The sequence below is a fragment of the Pinus tabuliformis genome, chromosome 4_2 (assembly GCF_031772625.1).
Source record: "Pinus tabuliformis cultivar Carrire ecotype Pingquan chromosome 4_2, CPIR1, whole genome shotgun sequence".
In the NCBI taxonomy this organism is placed as follows: Eukaryota; Viridiplantae; Streptophyta; class Pinopsida; order Pinales; family Pinaceae; genus Pinus; species Pinus tabuliformis.
In genome coordinates this window covers 879322871-879347579 of record NC_142304.1, presented here as the reverse complement: position 1 = coordinate 879347579, position 24709 = coordinate 879322871, and the positions used below count along the sequence as shown (strand labels likewise).

The window sequence follows — 24709 nt, the reverse complement described above, 5'->3', positions numbered from 1 at the left end:
TAGGCATGACGCTATGAAGAGAAAAGAGGAAAATAAAATTGACCCAGGGAGTTCATTGAAATAAACATTGGTACCCCTCAAGATCCAAAGATTCTTAAGATAGGAAAGGGTACCACTGAGGACGAAAGGAAGAAATTGGTAAATTTACTTTAAGAATATAGGGATGTCTTGGCCTTCTCCTATAATGACTTGAAAGGATATAGGGAAGATGTTATGGAACATATTATCCCTCTAAAGGATGAGTACGCCAAGTCCTTTAGGTAAAAACTTAGGCAAATAAATCCTACGTTAGCCCCCTTTGTGCAAAAGGAGTTGCAAAAGGCTGGAATCATAGCTCACACTAGGCATTCCACATGGTGCTCAAACTTGGTTATTGTGAAAAAGAAGAACGGATCAATTAGGCTATGTGTAGACTTTCAAAATCTCAATTTAGCCTGTGAAAAGGACAATTACCCTTTGCCTAACATGGAAACTTTATTACAAAGGGTAACAGGATCGGGAATGATGTCCTTGTTGGATGGATTTTCAGGATACAACCAAGTCATGGTGAAGAAGGAAGATAGACATAAAACTACATTCACCACACCATGGGGTACTTTTGAATATTTAAGGATGCCTTTTGGACTAACTAATGTTGGAGCAACTTTTCAAAGGGCTATGGACTATGCTTTCAAGGGCCTAATTGGGAAATTTATTGAGATTTATCAAGATGACCTAACAGTTTTTTCTAAAGATGGAGTTTCTCATGTGGGTCATCTAAGGAAAAATTTTAATAGGTGTAGAGAATATGGAATCTCCCTGAATCCTGCTAAGTTTGTTTTTGGAGTGACTGAAGGGAAGTTGCTTGGTCACATCATCTCCAAGGATGGGATCAAGATTGACTCTGAGAGAGTTGAGGCAATTCAAAATATCCCTTTGCCTCACAACATTAAGACCCTTCAATCCTTTCTAGGAAAGATTAACTTTCTTAGAAGGTTCATTTCAAATTATGTGGAGATAGTTGTTAAGTTTAGGTTAACATGTTCTTTGCTTAGGACAGTTACTTCTAAGATCCATATTAGCCCAATTTTAATTCATTTCATTTCCATTAGCAATCACATAGAACATAATCATATTGAGAGTAACTGATGAAAGAACATAGACGATAAGAGTAGAGGACAAGCCAAGACAAGAGGACACAAGGATATGGCTCAAGCCAGGGAAAAACCCCAAGATGGGGAAAACCCTTGATCAATTCATCTTATTATCAAATATCAAATGTTCAGCAGAGAATGAGAGTACAATCAAAGTCAAACGTGACTTGCCAACATGATGATCAATACCTCAGTCCAAATGACCAAGAATAACCCAGACAAGTCTTTCATTCAGCCTTCAGACAATAGTAGACATACTCTGCCCTAGACAGAGGTCAACGATAGACAAAGCGGCTACAAGACAGTCTCCTGAAGAAGCTCAATTCTGGATCAACTAATGTGGACTTCTTTGTTGATGATCGTGAACCCAAAATAGTTCAATTCTGAGAAGATTGCAGGTCTGGTTAGGGCATACATCAGTCCTAACATATTGCAGCAAAGTCATGTGATTAACCCCAAAAGAGCTCGCACTTCCTTGCAGAGATTGCGGCTTAGGATGGACTGATATTTAGGCTTTACAATCTCCATCAAACATTGGTCCAAACCCTGTAATCTCCATAAAACATATGCGGCCTGCACGTGAAGACAAACATTGCTCAGAATTGTCCTCAAATGCCCATGAAATATGCCCAGACTTGCTCCAACAGCCTCGGCCACCCTTCCTATGGAACTTAGCCCATCAAACAAGAGAATAAAGGCCTGCGGCCTAACTGAAGTAGCCTTCCAAGTGCAGCGGCTCACCTGAAGTAAAAAGGTCCCACACAAAATAATCCCAATACATACTCTAATCTGTCCAGAATTTCCTCAAGGCCTGCAGCTGTCCATCTAAAGCATCTCGGCCCTCATGCAGAAGAAAACCCAAAGACAAACCACCCTTTGTCCTCCTCTTCTAAGTACACAGTTGCCTCAGACATATCTCCAAGCATTGGATGATCTAAATGAGGTAGGAGGACTCCTTTATTTATATAAGATGGAGAGGGTCAAGAGACATGTCGGTTGGGCTTTATGAGCCTACATGGAGTGGAGGCCGACCTTGACAATTTGCATATGAGAGGGCATAAATTCAAAAACACATTTCTCCTTATCCAAATTTGATGTTCTTTAGGTCGATTTTGGTCCTCTCAAAAAGAGGAATTTAATGCAATAATTATCTTCATCAAATGAGTTGTCCAAAGTGGAATTTAGCCCTAGTTGCCAATTTTAACACTCCCTCTCAACTAGGGAGAATTCCACCTGTCAATCCATCCATTATCATGCCATCCTGTCATCATATACCATCTATGCATATCGTCTCAACTAACAAAACCTTGCCACTCTCTACTAACAAAAGTCAGTCCACATAACCAGGGATCGAACCCCAATCGGACTTTGATCCAAAGTGATCAAGTGTTTGAACATCATGCATCCTAGACATAGAAGTACGACAATACATTATGTGTCCATCGGTAGTGCTATGGTCCCTATCCACTTTTCCCAACTCATTGGCCAGATAAGAGGTACTTCCCATGTGTCCTGGACTACATGGGTAGTATGATACTGGAGCAATAGCAGGGAAAGAATAAATCACATCCTGCTCACAACCACACGTAGGGAAAGGATGAACCACATCCTACGCGAATGCAAATCACCGAGAGTAGGGAAAGGATAAACCACGTCCTACATGCATGCCAACCAGCAATGTAACAATGTTGGTTGATATGATGCTACACAAATGGGTTACTAATCTGATTCTTCTTATGATAAATTTTTTAGATTGGGAATGACCAAGTACCATTATGAATACCTCCCTAGTTAAGAGGGAGTGTTGGAAAGTGTAACTAGGTTCTGTCTTCATAATGACATGTAATTGTGATTTTTATGTAAGAGATGTAAAGAAGAAAAATGAAATTATTGTAATGCTTGCATCATGGGTTTCAAGAACCATTAAATTGAATTTGTTGTCATAGTATGATTGTGCTTCATTGAGTTTATATTGCATAGCTAATTGAATTTGTGTATTGCCTGAAAGCATTATTGTTAGGGAAGGAAGATTGCAATTACTTGCGATCTCCCTTGAGCTTGTGCATATTTTAAGCATAGCTGTGATTTTCTTGTTCTCAGTTGAACAACAAATCCAACTTCGTCATCATATGGCCAGTCTCCTTTTGCACTAATATTTGGCATTGCAAGTGTTGTTTGTGATTAGACAGGATACCAAGTGTCTTTGGAGAGTAGGGGCGTATTCGGTTGGACTAGATATCTCCACTGATCACAACAAACTCACAAGTTATTCAAGTCAAGGACTTTCCAAAGATATCAAAAGATCTTGAAAGTGGATTTCTATAAGCCTCATATTTCTTTCGATCATTTGAGATTCAAGCTTATTTCTTTACTTTCAATTGTGCTTCATTTTAATATCAAGCATAGAAGGCTAGATAATTGGGCTTAGGCCCATCTTTCTCTCATTAAATCAGCTCTTGCAAGTTGATCTTAGTGAGGAGATTATTGTAATATAAGTGTATTTTATATTTGCATTTGATCCACAAACTTCTTTCCATTGCATGCATTTGATTTCCTCTTGCATATTTCAATCTCTTACTTATCTTGCACACTAACTTGTCTTCTCACTTGGCATAGGGATTGGTCGTGATTTCGAGTTGGAAGAAGGCTTGGAGGAAAATTTGAGTTTGATAAGGGGAGCTAAAGCACGTGCCTTAGAGTCCTTTCCATTTGAACCTTCAAGATTAATACCCTCTCCTTTCTATTCTTCCTGTTCTTCTTCCAAGAGCCTCACAAGTGTGAGGAATTGTAACCTTCACCACTTCATTCTTCAATCAAGGCTTCAAGCCTTCCACAAGAAGGATTTCTCTTGAGTAATTTGTAATCATTCATTGTAACTCTTGGGAAAATAGTGGTTTTGGTTTTCAAGCTCATATTGTAAACTATTCCCAAAGCTAAGCCCTCATTTCTATAAGTGGGCTCTCACATCAACTAATAATAAAAATTTGTTTTCCTTTGGGAGCTTGGGGATCATCCCCTTGGCATTCCATCCTTCTCTCAAAGAGAGAAAGAGATCTTGAGTGTTTCTATTGTCGTTTCTCTTTTCTTTTCTTTCATCTCTTTGCAGGTGGATCAATTTACATTCTCATTTACTTCATGCTAATATCCATAATCTAATTGCATGCTACTTCTTCATTTCATTAATACATTTCTCATATTGGCCTAACTGCTTAGTTTAAATTTCATCTTATTTAACTGTCAATACATGCTAATTTTCATTTGCTTATTTACATGCTAACACCCTCAACAATCTAATTTCAATCTCCATTTCATTGTCTTTTACATGCTAGTTTAGTGTCATGTCCCCAATTAATAATTTTGCTAAGGGAATTCTCAATTTTGCAATTTTTGGCAGTTAATAAATATTTGGCATATAAACTTAGGAAAAGTGGGTGAAAAATGAAAATTTATAAAGGTGCCAGCCCCAAACATTAGAAAAGCCAAGAAATCCGAGGGAAAGTGGAGAGTGGGGGCCACTCCAAGGGAATACGCACCCCTTGGAGGAATTCGAATTGGGTGAGAGAGGGAATTTGATGGGCGGAGCCCACAAGGAGCATGGGGGATGACTAGCTATAAATTGGAGGTGAGGCTCTCATTTTAGGGGCTTTTTGATCATTTGACAAACTTTGTTGTTGCTCAAGATGTCCAGTTGAGTCACAAGTGTTGTTGAGCACCAGAGTTTCCCAAGGAGGAAACTCACCCTTCTCTTCGGTGGACTACAAGTGACACCCTAGGAAGGTTTCACCATTATTTTGTGGAGGCATGGTGTTAAGTTATGGTATGTTCTATGCTTATAGCAGTTTACTTATCTTTCTTATTATTATCCACATATTAGCAATCACATGTACATAAAGTAAAGTGCAGATAGAACATTAAACGATCGACAGAAAACAAGCCAAGACAAGAGACACAAGATGTGGCTGCTAGCTAGGGACAAACCCCAATGTGGGGAAACCCTTTGATCGAATCTTCCTTTATCTTCAATAATTTAGCAGAGAGAAATAGTACATAAATGTGATTTACATCAGCAGCAGCAAACCCTAGATCAGCCAAACTAGGGCAGACAATATCTTGCAAACCGATTGTCGGATCGGCTTGATTCCTTCACCAAAAAATGTGGCCTTCAGAGGAGATCCAGATTCACCTACAACACAATTCTGAGGAGGGAGTCTAATGGTCAACGCTGGTCAAACTTTTGATCTGCAGTTGCAGCCCTAAATTCTGCATCTTCCTTCCACACGTGTGAGAGAAGAGTCTCTTTCTGCGCAGTAGGAGAAGAGCCTCTTTTCTGCGCAGGAGAGAGAGAGAGATGTGATGAGTTGAGTGAGTTCAAATGAGGAAAATACCTCATGTATTTATACACAAATGTTGATGATTGAATAGATGCGACTGTTGGGCTTCTGTGTAAAAATTTCTCATTTCCCACCCCGGTTTTCAGTTTCACCTTATTTCTCCCATATAATTAAATGCCCTTTCCCATATCCATACATTCAACAACTGAAAAAATAAATTTTTGCTGAAAACACAAATTCTGGAAATTTTATAGAATGCTGGAAAATGCAGAAATCAAAATCAACAGGTACAAATAGTGATTTAACACATTTAAACACAGTGATTTTTTATTAATGTGACCCTGGAAAAACCCCCTACAACTCTTGGGGAAAACCAATTCGAGAGCTCTTTCTTATTTCTGAAAAATGCTTTTACAGTGAGAAATATTCAGCAAAAAATCAGCAAGCAAATTTTACAACTTATCTCGTTTTCCGTGCCTCACAGCCAACTGAAAAATACTAGCAAACAGCAAAACAGGACAGCAATAAATGTTGTACGGCCTCCTCAATTTTCGTGCCCACTTTCAGCCTTAAATGTTGTTATACGGCCTGCAATAAATACGTTGTACAAACCTCAATTTGCGTGCAGAAAAACAGCAATACACTTTATGGATTTCCTTGGAAAATGTGCCAGCAAACTGCTCCTTGATTTCTGTGCAAACTTCTCGATTTTTGTGCAAACAGCTGTACAAATTTCTAGAAAATCGTGCCAAAATCTGCCTTTCACTGTGTGCTAACTCAGCTGTACGGATTTGCTAAACTGCTGCCTTGGAATGTGTGCCAAGCTGCTGTCTCATCCTCCCTGTCCAGAAATCTCCCTTGCTCTCTTGCTCTCTTTCTCTCAATCTGCTCATGAAAGAATGAATGACTTTTTCCTCTTTTTCCTCCTTTAATCTAACCCTAAGTGACTTTTGGGTGATCCCTAAATCCAATGGTTGAAATAGATTGAGATCTAGGGCTGAGATTAATTCCTCATTTAAATCTCACTTTCTATTTTTTAATTCACCCCACTTTAATAAAGACCCACTTAGTCATTTATTTCCAAAGTCACTTTTCCTTTCTAATTTTACATTGACTTTATTAAAGTCACTTTAAAATTAAACTTTAGTAACTTTATCACTTAAAGTCACTTTTAAATTAGATTTGACTTTATAAAAATTATAAAGTCACTTTAGGAGAAAAATTAAATTCTTTTGGACACTTTTCCCTAGGCCAAAGATCAAAGCCTTAGAGAACCACCTGTCTTCCGATACCAGATTTCAACACTCCCTCTTACCGAGGAAGGTGTTCCTCACCACACCCATCTTGTCTCTGAAGTAGTCATGCTTGCCCCGTGGTAAGGCTTTGGTAAGAATATCTGCAACCTGCTCATCAGTGGGAATATACTCAAGCTTCACAGCTCCTTTCTGAACACAGTCTCTGATAAAATGATATTTGATCCCGATATGCTTTGACTTGTCATGAAATACTGGATTCTCCGTGAGTTTAATGCAACTCTGATTATCACAGTAAATCACTGAAGGTCTCAACGGCTGACCAAATAAGCCAAACAACATCTTGCGAAACCAGATGGCCTCACAACTAGCTATACTGGCTGCCATATACTCTGCTTCCGCTGAACTCAATGCTACTGACTGCTGCTTCCGGCTGAACCATGACACTACTGCCGAACCCAACCCAAAACAGCACCCTGAAGTGCTCTTCCTATCAGAAGCACAACCTGCCCAATCAGAATCAGTATAACCTACCAATCTCACTCCATCCCCCTGCCTATAGTCCAGACCATAATCCACTGTCCCCTGCAAGTACCGCAAAATGTGTTTTGCAGCCACCTAGTGAACCTTCCTAGGCTCACACATAAACTGACTCATCGTGTTGACTGCAAAACAAATATCTGGTCTAGTGTTGACCAAATACGTCAAGGAACCAATCAGCTGCCTATACAATGTGGGATCCACCAACTCGGAATCCGAAGCATGAAGCTTCTTCCAGTTGGTGATCACCGATGTCGACATGGGTCTACAATCTTCCATGTGGAATCTGCTAAGGATGTCCACAATATACTTCCCCTGCCCCAGGAAGAAATGCCCCTCCTCCTGCCACACCTCCAAACCCAAAAAGTAATGCATCAAGCCGATGTCCTTCATCTCAAACTCCGCCGCAAGATCTCTCTTGCAGTGCTCTATGAGTCTCTCTGCACCTGTAATGACCAAGTCATCCACATACAGCACCAAAATGAGAGGCTCCTCACCTATCACAATAAAGTAAAGGTTCAGATCTGCCTCACTCTTTGTGAAACCCATCCCCTGCAAGTATGTATCTATCCTGGAGTACCAAGCTCTGGGAGCTTGCTTCAGGCCATAAAGGGCCTTCTTCAGTCTGCACACATGGGACTCCTTCCCATGCACCTCAAAGCCCTGTGGCTGCTCAATGTACACCTCCTCCTGTATGAAGCCATTGAGAAATGCAGTCTTCACATCCATCTGGTGGATCTTCCAACCCATATCTGCTGTTATCGATATAATGAAGCGGATCGAAGTATATCGAGCCACAGGAGCGAAGGTCTCCTCATAATCAACTCCCTCTACCTGGGAGAACCCTCTAGCCACAAACCTCACTTTGAATTTCTCAATGCTACCATCTGCAGCATGCTTTACCTTGTAAAGCCATCTAGAAGTAACCACGGATTTGCCCTCAGGCCTCGGCACCACCTCCCAAACATCATTCTTCATGATAGAAGAATACTCCTCCTGCATGGCCTCTCTCCAGCCCTGTTGGCTAGCTGCCTCCTCATAGCTAAAAGGCTCAGAGTCAAGGATGTTGGTAACCATTGCCATATAGCTACAAAACCTCTCAGGTGGTATACTCTCTCTGACCGGCCTCTTAGGCTCAGCGACAAATGTGGCATCTCTCAAGGTGTCCTGAAGCCACTTGGGCTTCCTCTTCCCTGAGTGCACTTCTCCCATAGGAGAATGAAACTCCTCCTCCCCATCATCATCAGGAGCCTGAACTCCTGACTGTCTATCTGTTGTCCTCTTGCCTACACCTGAACCTGTAGAAGCTGAGGTACCGTGTGAACTGTCCATCAGTGGACTCCCTAGTGAACTGCTCTATAGACTGCTCTGCATGCTGCCCCGAGCACCACCCCTCTAGCTCGGCGAGCCACTGCTCACTGACGGACCTGACATCCTCATAGATGTACCTCCGGATCCTCCTGATCCCTGCCCACTGGATCCCTGCGACTGACTCAACTGCTGCTAAGGGTCTCGCTGATCCAGATACTCTAACTCCCGTGATCTCCTAAAGGCCCTGTCCTCCTCGAACTTCACATCCCGTCTGACAACAACTTTCCTCTGTGCAGGAATGTAAATCCGAAAGGCCTTTGAGGTCTCACTGTAGCCCACAAAGATACCCTTCTCTGTGGTGGGCTCTAGTTTGGTCCTCTTCTCCTTGGGTATGTAGGAGTATGTGATGCACCCAAAGATACGAAGATGACCAATATCAGGCTTCTTCCTAGAAAAAGCCTCCTTCGGAGTCATGTGCCCCAAGGCACGATGCGGACTCCTGTTCTGCAAATAAACAACAGTGTTGCAGGCCTCTGCCCACAAGAACAATGGCAACCCCTGATCATGTAACATGGCTTTGGCAGCCCCTACAATGGATCTGTTCTTCCTCTCCGCAACCCCATTCTGCTAGGGGTTGTAAGGAACAGTGAACTCCCTCCTAATGCCTGCCTCCGCACAATAGTCAACAAACTCTCCAAGGGTGTACTCTCCTCCATTGTCCGACCTCAGGGACTTGATCTTCCGACCTGTCTGTGTCTCCACAAGAGCTCTAAACTCCTGAAACCGCTTGAAGACCTCACTCTTGGTCTTCAAGAAATAAATCCAGGTCCTCCTGGAGTGATCATCAATGAATAAAACATAGTACTCATATCCACTCAAGGAAACATGAGACATCTGACCGCTCACATCGGAATGAATCAAATCAAGTATCCCAATCGCTCTGCTGTCACTACTGGGAAAAGGGGATTTGGCAGACTTGCCCAGCGCACATCCTCTGCAAGTATCAAAGTGATCAGTACTGAAATCTGGCACACCTGTAGTGATCTCCCGCAATGTCCTTAAGGCTCCATGATACATATGTCCCATCCTGCGGTGCCAAATCTCACACAGCTCAGAACTGCTAGCTCTGCTGTCGGTACTACTTCTCAATGCCACAAGGGACTGGAATGCAAACTTGTACACCTTTGCATGGCATATACCTATCACTCTAGCTGAATCAGCTGGAGTGCCCCTGGGATACATCAACACCTGTCCTCCCCTGAACAATACCTCATATCCTCTGTCCTCCAAAGCTGAGACGAATATGAGGTTCTTCCTCATCCCTGGCACATAAAGAACATCTGTCACCTTCAAGGGAGGTTTGGACTCCCTCTGAAATGTCAGTGTCCCCACCCCGACTGCTCTAACAACTCTGTCATCACTGAGTACTACCTCCATATCAGTGCCACTCTCTGAAAGCTCTGAGAAGTACTCACGGACTCCTGTCATGTGACGTGAAGCCCCACTGTCCACATACCAGATACCCGAAGATGCTCCGCTAATCGAGGGAAAAGCATGCTCCCTCTGAACCTGTGTGGCAGGTGATCCTGCACTAGAGGACTCATACGCAGTGAACCCAAACTCTCGGTCAAAACGAACTGCAAAGTCCTCAACCTCTGCTGAAGCTGCCACGTTCTAGTTCTTCCCCTTCTTCTTCTTCTTCTCTGGACACACAACTGCAAAGTGTCCCATCTTTTGACAATTCCAACACTTCACCTTGGAATAGTCCTTCTGTGTGTTACCCTGTTTATCTTTACCTTTGCCTTTGCCCCCACCATTGCTTGTGGAAGCCTGCTTCTTCCCTTTGCCTTTCTTGCCTCTTGCCGACAGTGCTACATCCTCATCCTGCTCAACTGGCTTGGCTGCCCCAAGCTGACCTTTCCTGATCTTTGTCTAAATGCAATCATCCCAAAACCTCTCCCATGTGGGAAGGGTCTCACGTGCACAAACCCCATCAGCAAAGTTCATCCATGAACGGGGGAGGCCATTCACTGCAATCCGCACCAACTCAGTGGGTGGAATGTCCTCTCCAACTACTGTCAACTCATCTCTCACATTAGTAATCTTTGTGAGATATCCAGCTGCACTATCATTACCCATCTTAATAGTCTTCAGCTTCTCCTTCATGACCATTTTCTGGTTCTCATTGGTACTCTGGTAGAGATTGGACAATGTTGTCCACATCTCATGGGCATTTCTCTTTCCTCTCACATGAGGAATGCAATGGTCTTTGACTTCGTCTAGAATCAGTCTCTTACCCTTGCTGTTCTTTTTATTATACTCAGCCAACTGAGTAGCATCAGTAGGCACAACAATAGGGTTCTGTGTGGTATGCACCATGATGTCCCAGACTTCTGCCTCCTCAAAGATACTCTGCATTCTCTCCTTCCAAACGTTGTAGTTTGTATGCCCATCCAACCTATCATCCACCCTCGATCCCAATGACATCCTGCTGTCCTAAAACTGAAAAATAGCACTGCTGTAGTAAAGATAAAAGCTGTTGTTTGTGAAAAATCAGCTTGCTGGAATTTTCTTAGTGAAAAATCAGCAAGCTGTAATTTTTCTCCTTGCTGTCCCAAATTGCACTTCAGCACTCAAGCTCCGATACCATGTAAAAATTTCTCATTTCCCACCCCGGTTTTCAGTTTCACCTGATTTCTCCCATATAGTTAAATGCCCTTTCCCATATCCATACATTCAACAACTGAAAAAATAATTTTTTGCTGAAAAACACAAATTCTGTAAATTTTACATAATGCTGGAAAACGCAGAAATAAAAATCAGCAGGTACAAACAGTGATTTAACACATTTGAACACAGTGATTTTTGGTCAATGTGACCCTGGAAAAACCCCCTACAACTCTTGGGGAAAACCAGTTCGAGAGCTCTTTCTTATTTCTGAAAAATGCTTTTACAGTGAGAAATATTCAGCAAAAAATCAACAAGCAAATTTTACAACTTATCTCGTTTTCCATGCCTCACAGCCAACTGGAAAATACTAGCAAACAACAAAACAGAACAACAATAAATGTTGTACGGCCTCCTCGATTTTCGTGCCCACTTTCAACCTTAAATGCTACTGTACGGCCTACAATAAATACGTTGTACGGACCTCGATTTGCATGCAAAAAAACAGCAATACGCTGTACGTATTTCCTTGGAAAATGTGCCAGCAAACTGCTCCTCGATTTTTGTGCAAACTTCTCGATTTCTATGCAAACAACTATATGGATTTCTAGAAAATTGTGCCAAAATCTGCCTTTCACTGTGTGCTAACTCAGCTGTACGGATTTGCTAAATTGTTGCCTTGGAATGTGTGCCACGCTGTTGTCTCCTCCTCCCTGTCCAGAAATCTCCCTTGCTCTCTTGCTCTCCTTCTCTCAATCTGCTCATGAAAGAATGAATGACCTTTTCCTCCTTTTCCTCCTTTAATCTAACCCTAAGTGACTTTTGGGTGATCCCTAAATCCAATGGCTGAAATAGATTGAGATCTAGGGCTGAGATTAATTGTTCATTTAAATCTCACTTTCTATTTTTTAATTCACCACACTTTAATAAAGACCCACTTAGTCATTTATTTCCAAAGTCACTTTTCCTTTCTAATTTTAGATTGACTTTATTAAAGTCACTTTAAAATTAAACTCTAGTAACTTTATTACTTAAAGTCACTTTTAAATTAGATTTGACTTTATAAAAATTATAAAGTCACTTTAGGAGAAAAATTAAATTCTTTTGGACACTTTTCCCTAGGCCAAAGATCAAAGTCTTAGGGAACCACCTGTCCTCCGATACCAAATTTCAACATTCTGAGCCTACATGAGTTGCTAGTTGGCTTGATAATTATTCCATAATCAAAATAAATTCATATCTCCATAAATACTTATCGGAATCGGATGATCTTTAGATCAATCCTACACCTCTCGACGAGAGGAATCTAATAAAAATATTATCAGCCATGAATAAGATGACCCACATGGAGTTTGGCCCTAGTTGCCAATTTTAACACTCCCTCTCAACTAGGGAGAACTCCATTTGCAATTCGTCTGTCGATCGTTACTATTCATCCATCAAATGCACTGCCCTGTACAACTTGACCCCTGCTCTATTCTGCCTGCTCTGCTCTGTTCTGTTCTGCCCTGTTCTGCTATGCTCTACTCTATTTTGCTCTGCTCTGCTTTGTCCGAATTATAAAGAGGAAGAAATGATCGAGGATGTATCATACCATCCTCCACTGACTTAAAGTCAGTCTCAGAGTGTGTACCACTGGTCCCAGACTAGTCCTTAACCGACCCAAAGTCAGTGTCATAACAGGTACAACTCCTACCACTAGTCCCAGACCAGTATCATTGATCCCAGATCAATGAAGGTCATCCTAGCAGGGAGTACGATAGATACAGCGATGCATCCATCGGTACTACTATGGTCCCTATCCTCATTTCCCTGCTTATTGATCAATGAGAGGTACTTCCCATGAGTCCCAGACTGCATGGGTAGGATGACTCAACAGGAAAACTAATCAATCTTGTCCTCACAGGAGAACTAATCATCCTGCTACACAATTGTCATGGAGAACACATCATCCAAACCTCACAGGAGAACTAATCATCCTACTACATAATCGTCATGGAGAACACATCATCCAGACCTCACAAGAGAACTAATCATCCTGCTACATAATCGTCATGGAGAACACATCATCCAGACCTCACAGGAGAACTAATCATCCTGCTACATAGTCGCCACGGGGTGTTACAAGGAAAGTTTTGATTCTTTTACCCTATGGTCATATGTCGCTCCAAGAAGTACCCCACACCCCCCCGGAGCTACAAGAGCTCCATACATCATACAGGACCCTCATCAGAGGGTTTCTGAACGACACCAAGTCGTTCTCGGAAAGTCAAAAATTTGACCTTTCCTAGGGGCTTTGTCAGAATGTTGGCGACTTGTTCATCTGTACCGATATGTTGGAGCCTTATAGCTCCCCACTGCACCATATCTTGAATATAGTGGTACCTGATATCAATATGCTTGGAGCGATCATGAAATACGGGATTCTCTGACAAACAAATCCCACTCTGGTTGTCACATAGGATCACGATGGTATCCAATGTAAATCCAAACAGCTCACTGAAGAGCTTTCGCAACCAGACTGCCTCATAGGAGGCCATGCTAGCAGCAATATACTCTGCCTCGGCGATGCTCAGAGCCACCGACTTTTGCTTCCTGCTCATCCAGGATATCGAAACAGATCCCAAGGAGAAACAGCACTCGGAAGTGCTCTTACGATCCACCACACTGCCTGCCCAATCAGCATTAGTGTATCCAAGTAGTCTCACATCTCCAATAGTGTATCTTAGCCCATATGTAATGGTGCCACGAAGATATCTTAACAGATTCTTGGCACCAATACAATGTATGTGATGAGGTTCAACCATATGTTGACTTAAGGTGTTGATTGCAAAGCATATATCTGGACGGGAGTTCACTAAGAACATTAATGCTCCGACGAGTTGTCGATACTCGATAGCATTTTGTAAAACAGGTCCAGCAGCACTACCGCTTAACTTCTTGAAGTCAAGCTCCATCGGGGTAGTTACAGGCTTGTAGTCTACCATACCGAATCTTTCCAATATCTTCACCACATATCTTCCTTGAGATAGGAAAATTTCCCTTGGCTTCTGCCAGACTTCAAGTCCTAGGAAATACTGCATCAGTCCAAGGTCCTTCATTTCAAATTCAGAAGCCAACTCTCTCTTACATTTGTGAATGAGAGGGTCTGCACCTGTTAAAAGAGGTCATCCACATACAGCACCAGTATGAGAGGTTTGTCATCTTCAACCTTAAAGTAGAGGTTAAGGTCGACTTCACTCCTAGTGAATCCCAGCTTCATCAAGTAGCTTTCGATCCTCTCATATCATGCTCGGGGTGCTTGCTTCAGCCCATAAAGAGCCTTCTTCAACCTACATACATGAGATTTTCAATCATAAATCTCAAATCCTTCGGGTTGCTCCACGTAGACCTCTTCTTTGATCGAACCATGCAAGAACGCGATCTTGACATCCATCTGATGTAGGTTCCATCATTGTGAAGCCGCAAGGGCTCTGATCGAGCGGATGGTTGTATATCTGGCAACAAGTGCAAATATCTCGTCATAGTCTATACCTTCCTTCTAGGAGAAGCCACGGGCGACAAAACGAGCCTTATACTTTTTCGTACTTCCTTCTACTGCATGCTTTATCTTGTAAAGCCATTTAGAAGTGACAACTGTCTTGTCCTGGGGTCTGGGAACTACTTCCCAGACATCATTCTTCGTAATAGACTCATATTCTTCGGTCATAGCATCCTTCCATACTTGATGCTTGACAGCATCTAAGAATGATGAAGGCTCATTTTGTATGATCGTGTTCATGATGGTCAGGTATCCCTGATACCTGTTGGGTTTCTTACTTTCACAAAAGGTTCCTCGGGGTGCAATGTGTCCTTCAACATCATCGAGTAGCCCCCTAAGCTAAGAGGGCCTCTTCCTAGAAGAGGAAGGCTCAAGTGGATCAATAGGATCCATAGGTTCTTCCACATCAGGGATTGTTTCATCATCCTTTTCTTTCGGTTCCCTAGTGTCGGCTTCTTGAGAACTCCTCAAAGTCGGAAGATTGTCCACCTTGCTGAGGGCCATATCTTCGTCAAAGGTGACATCATGACTAATTACGACTTCCCTTTGACCAGCTACATAGATTCTATAGCCCTTAGTATTTTTACCATAGCCCACGAAGATTCCTTTCTTTCCAGATGCACCCAATTTATTCATTTTCTCTTTCGGCACATGAAAATATACAGGGCTTCCAAAAATTCTAAAATGAGATACGTCAGGATTCTTACTGGTGAACATTTCTTCAGGAGTCTTGGAACCCAATGCTTGATGAAGGCATTGGTTTTGTACATATACTGCAGTGTTTGCAGCTTCGGCCCATAGAAACTTCAGAAGTCTTTGATCATGGAGCATGGCACAGACAGCTTCCACAATCGTACGGTTCTTCCTTTCCGCCACACCATTTTGTTCAGGAGTATATGGTGTAGTAGTCTCCCTCTTGATGCCAGCCTCTTTACAAAAGTCATGAAACTCATTAGATTCATATTTAGTCCCATTATCAGTCCTTAAGATCTTGATCTTCTTTTCGGTTTGATTCTCGATCAAGGCTTTGAAGTGTCGAAACCAAGAGAACACTTCATCCTTCTTTTTCAAGAAGTATATCCAAGTCTTTCGAGAATAGTCATCTGTAAAAGTAAGGTAATATGAATATCCTTCCAAGGAGTTCACAGGGATCATACTAGATATGTGTGAGTGAACCAGTTGTAATATATCGGAGGTCTTGCTTTGGCTTGAGGGAAATGGTCCCCTTTTGAGCTTTCCTTCGACACATCCCGGACATACACCTTCTTTCTCTACTCGGAATTCGAGCATCCCTGTTACCATTTGTCTTACATCGAATAAAGCTTTATAATGAAGGTGGGCAAACCTCCGATGCCAAAGTTCGGACTAAAGAGATATGTCACAAGACATGACCCCTGGCGGACTTCCACCGACCTGATATAATGAATGAACTCGAAACCCAAGAGAGAATGCATCTTTAACATTATTTTTCCATATACGTACCTTGCCATCGCTGAAGGTCACCTTGTAGCCTTTGTCTTCCATTGCCGAGATGGACACCAGGTTCTTTTTGAGGTCGGGTACATATAATACATCCTGTAAGTGGATCGTATTACCTTGATTCAATTTAAGAGAGACATTGCCTACACCTTTCACGGGATATTTCATATTATCTCCAAGGACAATTTCCAGGTTAGTTTCTTTCTCTATCAGATTATGGAGAACTTTTTTGTAACTAGTGAAGTCCCTTGAGGCACCACTGTCAATAAGCCAAATTCCCATTGAGTCCGAAGGAGCAGAGGTAGATAGAGCAGCTGGTAGATAATATTGATCCTACTTATTTCCAACAGTGTTGGATTCATACCTGGAATTTCTAGCCTTCTTGAATGGTTGTCCTCTTCCTTGATTTCCAGCACTCCTTTTGCCTTTGCTATTAAATTTGCCATTCCTTTGATTGCCATGAGAGGGATTTTGATCATCGTCCCGGTGTGAGTCCCTTCTATCAGGGCACTCCCTTGCATAGTGACCTGCTTTATCACAAATGTAACATCGTCCTTTTCTTCCACCCTTAGGTCTAGCCTTTCTTTTTTATTTCGTCCCGGAATTATTTCTTTTCTTAGCATGAGAAGAAAAGGCAACAGGAGGACCTTTAGGCATGGGCATATCTTGCTCTTCTACCCTTGTTTCTTCTTGAATGCATCTAGCCATTAATTCCTCGAAACCAGGAATTACGTTATTGTTCAAAAGAGTAGTATTGAACACGTACCATTCGGATGGTAATCCTCCAAGAGTCGTGAGTGCCATTTCCCTATCAGTAATAGTCTCCCCAATAGATAGGAGATCGTTCCTGATCTCGGTGATTCTTAAGAAGTATGCTTGCATACTCTCATCTTTGCCCTTCTTAATTTCCTTCAGCTTATTTCTAAGAAACAAGACTTGATTTGCATCATTAACTTTAAATAAACTCACCAATCTATCGTAGATTTCCTTGGAGGTGTTCAGGTCGGAGATGTAGGCCACCAAGCGCTTGTCGATAGAGTCCCGGATGATCTTCTTTGTTTTGACTTCGCCGGTTTTCCATTTGTTCCTGGCAGCAGCAGGTGCATTTGATGGAGGCTCAACAATGTTGCCTTCACATGGTCCAACACACCTTGATCTTCTAAGGTTAGATCGAGAGACATCTTCCATCCGTGATAGTCAGCTTTCTCACGGAGCTTGTCTTCGACAAAGAAGAGTGTTGAGGACCCCATAGTTCCTTTAGGATAGCCTTGCCAATCTTCTCTTCAGTGATTGTTCTTGCTCTTGCTCGGGCTTTGTCTTCACCTCAGCTCTGATACCATGTTAATTTATGGTATGTTCTATGCTTAAAGCAGTTTACTTATCTTTCTTATTATTATCCACGGATTAGCAATCACATGTACATAAAGTAAAGTGCAGATAGAACATTAAACGATCGACAGAAAACAAGCCAAGACAAGAGACACAAGATGTGGCGGCTAGCCAGGGACAAACCCCAATGTGGGGAAACCCTTTGATCAAATCTTCCTTTATCTTCAGTAATTCAGCAGAAAGAAATAGTACATAAATCTGATTTACATCAACAACAGCAAACCCTAGATCAGCCAAACTAGGGCAGACAATATCTTGCAAACCGACCGTCGGATCAGCTTGATTCCTTCACCAAAAAATGCGGCCTTCAGAGGAGATCCAAATTCACCTACAACGCAGTTCTGAGGAGGGAGTCTGATGGTCAACATTGGTCAAACTTCTGATCTGCAATTGCAGCCCTAAATTCTGCGTCTTCCTTCCACACGTGTGAGAGAAGAGTCTCTTTCTGCGCAGTAGGAGAAGAGCCTCTTTTCTGCGCAGAGAGAGAGAGAGATGTGATGAGTTGAGTGAGTTCAAATGAGGAAAAGACCTCCTGTATTTATACACAACTGTTGATGATTGCATAGATGCAACTGTTGGGCTTCTGAGCCTACATGAGTTGCTGGTCGACTTAATAATTATTCCATAATCAAAATAAATTCATATCTCCATAAATACTTATCAAAATCGGATAATCTTTAGATCAATCCTACACCTCTTGACGAGAGGAATCTAATAAAAATATTATCAGCGATGAATAAAACGACCCACATGGAGTTCGGCCCTAGTTGCCAATTTTAACACATGGAGAGGCATAGCACAGGTGCCATGAATTTTCTGAGCTAAACTAGGACGCAGAATCAAAGCTATGCTATCCTTTGGGGAGTTGGTGCTGGGAATTAGAAGCCACACCATTTGTTGGACACTACTTGCAAAATTTGTTGGAGGAGAGGAGAGAATTGCAGAGTAGAAGTGAGCCCATCTCACCAGTACAAATTTCTCTTGCTGAGCCTACGCAGTTACTACCCAGGCCTGCGCAGTAATTGAGAGGAGCTGTTGTGGGTGGTCTTGGTCAGAGGTATTTGGAGTTGGGTTGTTGTGTGGGAGTTAGAAGGGAGCCAAGGGGAGATTTTCCACTATTTTGGAGGGTTGTAAAGACAGAAATTCCTACAGACCGAAATTCACTGGTAGTGGAGAAGTGCTGGGAATTTGGGGTCAATTTTGGAGCGTCAAAACTAGAGAAAACCCTTTCTGGGTTTTTTCGGTCTTTAACAAGAATCTCATATCTAATTTTGTAAAAAAAATTGGGCAAATTTGAGGGTCAAATCAAGGTCTCAACATAGCCAATAGTGTAGAATTACTAGGGCTAGCGCAGACTTCTGGAAGATAAACTCCTGCAGCAGTTGGGCATTGATATATCGACCACCTGAGGCTTGTAGCTTGCCTTATGCAAGCCTAGGTGCACTCTTTCTATTTCACATTGTACTCCAACAGTTATATATAATAAAATTGCCCATTTTGGCGTGTTTGGTAGCATTCCTAGTTTATTGGTGTTTACTGAAAAATTTTATGCTAAATTGTCTTGCATGTTTTTTTTATCACTATAAATTTTTCCATTAGGAATATTACATTTAGCTTCATTAAATTGCAAGATTTCAAGTTTCATGCTTTGTAATTTCATGTTCGTTTGATTTAGATTGCTAATTCATTCACAACTTGTCTCACTACATTTATTTGCAATTTCATTTACAACTTGTCTCACTACATTTATTTGCAATTTCATTTACAACTTTACTTTGAGCATCATTCACAATTGCAAAATTCCTTTTTGCTCGTTAAAATTAACCTCCAACATAAGTTGGTTGTATAGAGACTGAGCTTTTCCTCATTATTCTTTTCCCAAGTTTGTGAGAAAGGTAAACACGTGACCAGGCAGTTTAGGTTCGTCTTGTCCAACGTTGGAGCACTGGCATGTGGGTTAACTTGGTGGACTAGGTGGACACTCGTTAATGAAGCTAAGTTTCTCCGCTTGACCCCTTGCAACCATCCCTATCCTTGTGAGGGTAAAAGTTTAAAGAGGAAGTTTCACCTTAGAATAGGTAGAATAGACCTAATAAAATAAACCAAGAGCACTCTATATCACATCATTACAACACCTTATATGTTTTATGTTATCTTGAAGATCAAGTTTTATTTGCGAGTATCATTCACTTCTAAGTAACATTTCAAATTTTGCAAGTATTGTTGTGGCAACTAGGGCCAAATTCCACCTTGGGACAGCTCATAAGATGGAGATGATTATTGCATTGGATTCCTCTTTTCGAGAGGTCCAAGTTTGATATAAAGATCGTCTCATTCGGACAAGCAGAAGTGTGATTTTGAATTTATTCTCTCACATGTACAAATTGTTCAGGTCGGCCTCAGCTTAAAGTAGGCTCAAGAAGCCCAATAGATGTGTCTCTTCACCACAACAGTGTATAAATAGAAGAGACCTCTCTCCTCATTTGGACATCATTCACTCACTCATTCGTCTCTCCCTTCAAAAAATTGGTTCGTACAGCTTGGGCATCTTCTCTCTCTCTATCACACGTGCGGCTAAGAGGACTAGTTTTCTAGGCTAAAACAAAACAGATTGTTGACCACTGTTGATTTGACTGAATTTGATTGCATTTTTGGATGTAGAATTTCGCTGTCTTGAGGCCGCATTGGTTGGCACGAAAATCGAGGTGTTTGGGACTATTTGACCTGCGTTGACCACAAGGCTGGTTGTTGTTTGTCCGAGTTTGACCAGTGTTTGTGAGAATGTTTTGAGTTGACTTTGACACTTAATGGAGGCCGAATTGATCTTCCTTTGACCGAGCTTCAAAGGAGGTGTTTTGTTGCTGATTTGACAAGGGGTCTTTGTTGTTGCGATAACACCACCTAACAAAAACCTCTCAAGATCAAGTAAGATCAATAATCATTAGGGGCAAAAACCATTAAAGAATCATGGTGGACCACATCCAATGCTAGGGGCACAAAAATACTTCACACACAACTCACCTTCAAATGTCTAACTAGATCAGGACTTGTAAACAAGTTAACTCACTTATATTAGGGATGATTAGGTCAACAAATATGTTAGGTGTTTTCGGCCCCCAAGGGGAGTGACATGTCTTAGGTTAGCCCATCAATCCATAGGTGTGTGTGATAATGATGGTTACAGAGTGGGAAAGAATTCAGGGCAAGCGCCATAGCCAAGTGACCAGCTAATGGGGTCCAACATCTTGAGTGTATAGATGTAAGCAGGAGGTAGCCATCATGGTGGCATGAGTTACCCCTTTCCTCGGCCTGCTTTTTCACCCCTCTAGTGGACTTTTACCCTAATGATTTGTCTTTATTTGTTGCATAGATTAGGTGCCCAAGCTCGCTTTTGATATTTTTCCAATACCCTTTAAGATGTAGCAGTTTCTCACTCATCAAGGTTGGGACTTTCAAGAGTTCCTTTCTTTGGATGAAGCATTAAATGCTTGAGGAATTGGGTGATGGCTAATGAGGAGAGTAGAGCTCATGCTAGTCTTTTGCCCACATGCTAAATAATGTCTAAGCCATCCTTTGCATTGTGCATTTTCTTTCATTGTGGCTTTATACGCTTTTAACTTTCTTTTAGCTACATCAACCTCCGCAAACAAGTTTTTGGGCCCTAATGGATGAAGGGTGCCAATACTAATGACCAATGACTACCAACCCAAAGAATGGAAATGGATAACAAAAGATATGGAAGGTCATAAGTATGGATTACCATTGACACGCTACATCAATCAGTGCTTCCCCAATAGTGCCCTTCCTAAACCCTAAGGCCTCAGAGGAGGTTCCACAGGACTGGATTTGAAGAATAACCTCCCAGGTAAAGTGTGGGAATAAGAATACAATCGAGATTGGTCAATCATCCAATTTGCCCCATGATTCATATGAGTATGCCCATAGCATTAAATGAAAGCACATGAATGCAAGAATGGTCGAAGTACCTATCGATAGATGACACACCTTCAAGAAGAAATGCTAAATGGGAAAGAGATCTAGCCATAGCAAAAGGTGGAGAATCCTGGCATAGAGTTATGTGTTGATAATCATAGAGCTATTGGCTGGCTAGCTGTCCAAAGAGAAAAATAATTTTCTCCTAGGGGTTACCCACTTTTTGGTGGATAACATGGCCTAGTAATCATTAAACTAGAATATGTCAAGGCTGAGTTTAAAAAAAAAAAATGGGAAATCTTATCCAAATAATCTTTTGCATTGAATGTTCCTTATGGATTAATTGCCCAAGGGAAGCCGAAATAGCCTATCCAACCCCGTGGGCTATAGTCATTGATAAAGGGGGAAACCCATTCTCCAATGTTTTGGGGCACCATTGGGTAAAGTTTGGGGGGGAGCAAAAGCCCAAATTGGGGTTGCACTTGTAACCCCTCACATTAGATTAAGGAAGAAAGACCCCTATGAGGAATCTATAAATAAGAAGAGAGATAAGATCATTTTCTCATCAAAGATTTGGATTGGAATATCTCTGTTTCTTTTAGCTGCGGCTCTGATGGTTTTAAGACCCCTTTTCCCTTGATTAGTTTTAATGGAGATTATCCCACCCTAGCTCATCCCATCATCCATATTCTGTAGTAGCTTAATATCTTGAGATACCTTTCAACTATTTTGCAAATTGCTCTAAGACATTTCTTTTCTGTCTAGCAAGCTCAAGGATGGATTCTCTATGGACAGATCAGTAATTAAGCACTGTGGAAACCCTCCCAAATTTCCTGAGGCTGTTTTGATGGCAATACAAGATAACCATAGTCAGGCAGCTTCAACACTGCGCAAAATCCGCATGGTCGCAAGCCACAGGGCCACGGGGCCGAAATCAGGACGACGATGCATCAGCAAGTAACTCTTGTACCACGGGCCAAGAAGGGCAAAACATTGATCTGGTCTGAACAGCATTGGATCTACTGTAAGGGCGAAATTGGTAGCAGAGCTCCATCTCTCTGACAGTAACGGCTCTAAGCTGAAGCCACAACAGATCCCCAATAAATATCAATGCCTGGCTTGAAGAATAACAAAGTCGCAGTGGGAGGCATCATTAGGAGTAATAGTGTCTGATTGGAGAACAGTGTTGTAAGTTGATAGTAGTTACAATTGAATTGACTAGGGTTTATTTGTGATTGCAATTGTTTTATCAATATTGAGCGGATTGATATTGTAGGGTGAAACAGCCCTAGTAAACGGTTGTTGAGGTGGAACTGTGTAAGTTACTGAAGCTTTCATACTGCCCATGTATCTTGTTGATATTGTTTATCTGTCCATTGTTCCATTTTAATTGATATTGGGAAGGTTGTGAACAATAATGTGTTATTACTTTAGTGCAATAAATTCCATGTTTTGAAACCCTAAGGGCAAGAAAAATCCCCTTGGGACATTATATTGCACCTATCCTGAATATCTTGTTTCAGTTTACCGTTTGATATATCTCCAAAAATTTGGAGTTGCCCTCTTCTTTTGAGGATTCAGCGCAACTGAAATCGGATACAAATTTCTCTAAGGTTTTTCCCAGGTTTTTGAAGACTCCAATATTTGGTGTTTATTTGAAATACTCTCTTAAGCCTAAAAAAATTTTTTAATTAGGTACCCTCAGCAAACTAATTTTAATTATGACCATTTTCACCCATCTTTTAAGAGCTTTTTGTATCAACTAATCTTACAGGCTAGCTAAACATCATATTCTCTTGGAATTAAAGAAGGATATTTAACATAGTAAAGATCCATACGACTGCCCATTCTAGAGTTTAAAATGTTTGAAACATCTTAAATTCATTACTGATTACTATTAATTTGTTTGATGCAACTAAACACAAATTACTATCCTGCAATTTTCCCATGTAAGCACCACCCATCCTGGACACTGTTATTTGTGAAACAGTTTAGCCTTACTCAACCATCACTCTCATGTTCAATCCCAGTAAAGCTATAAAGCACATGCAATGTGCTGGAACAAATTATACAACCTATGCTGGATGCACATCCTACGATAAATATTCTGGAACAAGGTTAGGGCTCTGCTCATTATTATTGACAAAGATGGTTGTCCTACTAGTTAAAACATGGAATGTCATGAACTTTTCAATCCTAATCCAATAGAAGATGTAGACTCATGAGCCATTGCTCTAGCACGAACACCGAGCTAAAAGCAGTAATATTGCTCAGGGATGGGCTGGACAATTAAAGCTAAAGATGCACGCTGGTGATAGACCTTCCAGGCAATAAAAGATAAAGATTGGATGGTACTTGAGCTTGCACCTATTTGCATTCATAATCGTTCATAACATTCTACTGCAAATAAAATCCACGCAATGTCTGTTTCGGTATCTGCCTTCGCTTATTTCAATGTTTAGAAATGTTGGTGACAAAAATTAAGTTAGACTCAGGCATCTGATCAACGATTTCATGACCTGCCCTCTATACCTGGCTTTCATGCCAAAAGAAAAAGGTGTACATACAGTATGGAGATTGGGAAGGATTTGACCTATGGCAAATACCCAAGTATATATATATATATATATATATATACACACACACACATATATATATATATATATCAAAGCAGGACCCTAACCACCTAAGCAAACTCAGTTCACCCACCTACATTGAACAGTTTAACAAATGAGCATGGTTACTGGTATAATGGTTGGAAGGTAGCATATGCCAACCATACAACACAGGTTCAAACAAAATGAAGGGACATATCGGTGTAAAATACTCATGGAGGTCAAACTAAAATAAACGTGTCATGTTCAAATACAACTTATGCAGTGGGCACCTTGTGGGCATACCTCAGATTGGGGCAATGTTGCCCCAGTGCAACAAAAAGCCTGTGAGAGAAATTGGAACATTTCTGCAGAACCAGCTCTTTGAGGTGCGAAAGAGCAAAAATGTATGTTGCTGAGTCATCCAGTCGGCTGCAATTTATGGTAAGATTCCTAACTGAATCATTATCGGAAAGGAGATAACTCAAGACCTTCTTATCTGGAATCGCTTCCTGCGGTTCCCACCAAATAAATATTT

At 41.4% G+C, this 24709-nt stretch overlaps 1 protein-coding gene across 1 annotated transcript in view; it reads right to left on the bottom strand.

Annotated features, from left to right (window-relative positions):
- LOC149172499 (F-box protein At-B-like) overlaps window positions 1-24709 on the bottom strand; it is a 132115-nt gene that overhangs the window by 106612 nt on the left and 794 nt on the right. The window contains exon 2 of the mRNA XM_089424335.1: window positions 24478-24683. Coding sequence (XP_089280461.1) covers window positions 24478-24683 — 206 coding nt within the window. The remainder of the gene's footprint in view (window positions 1-24477; window positions 24684-24709) is intronic.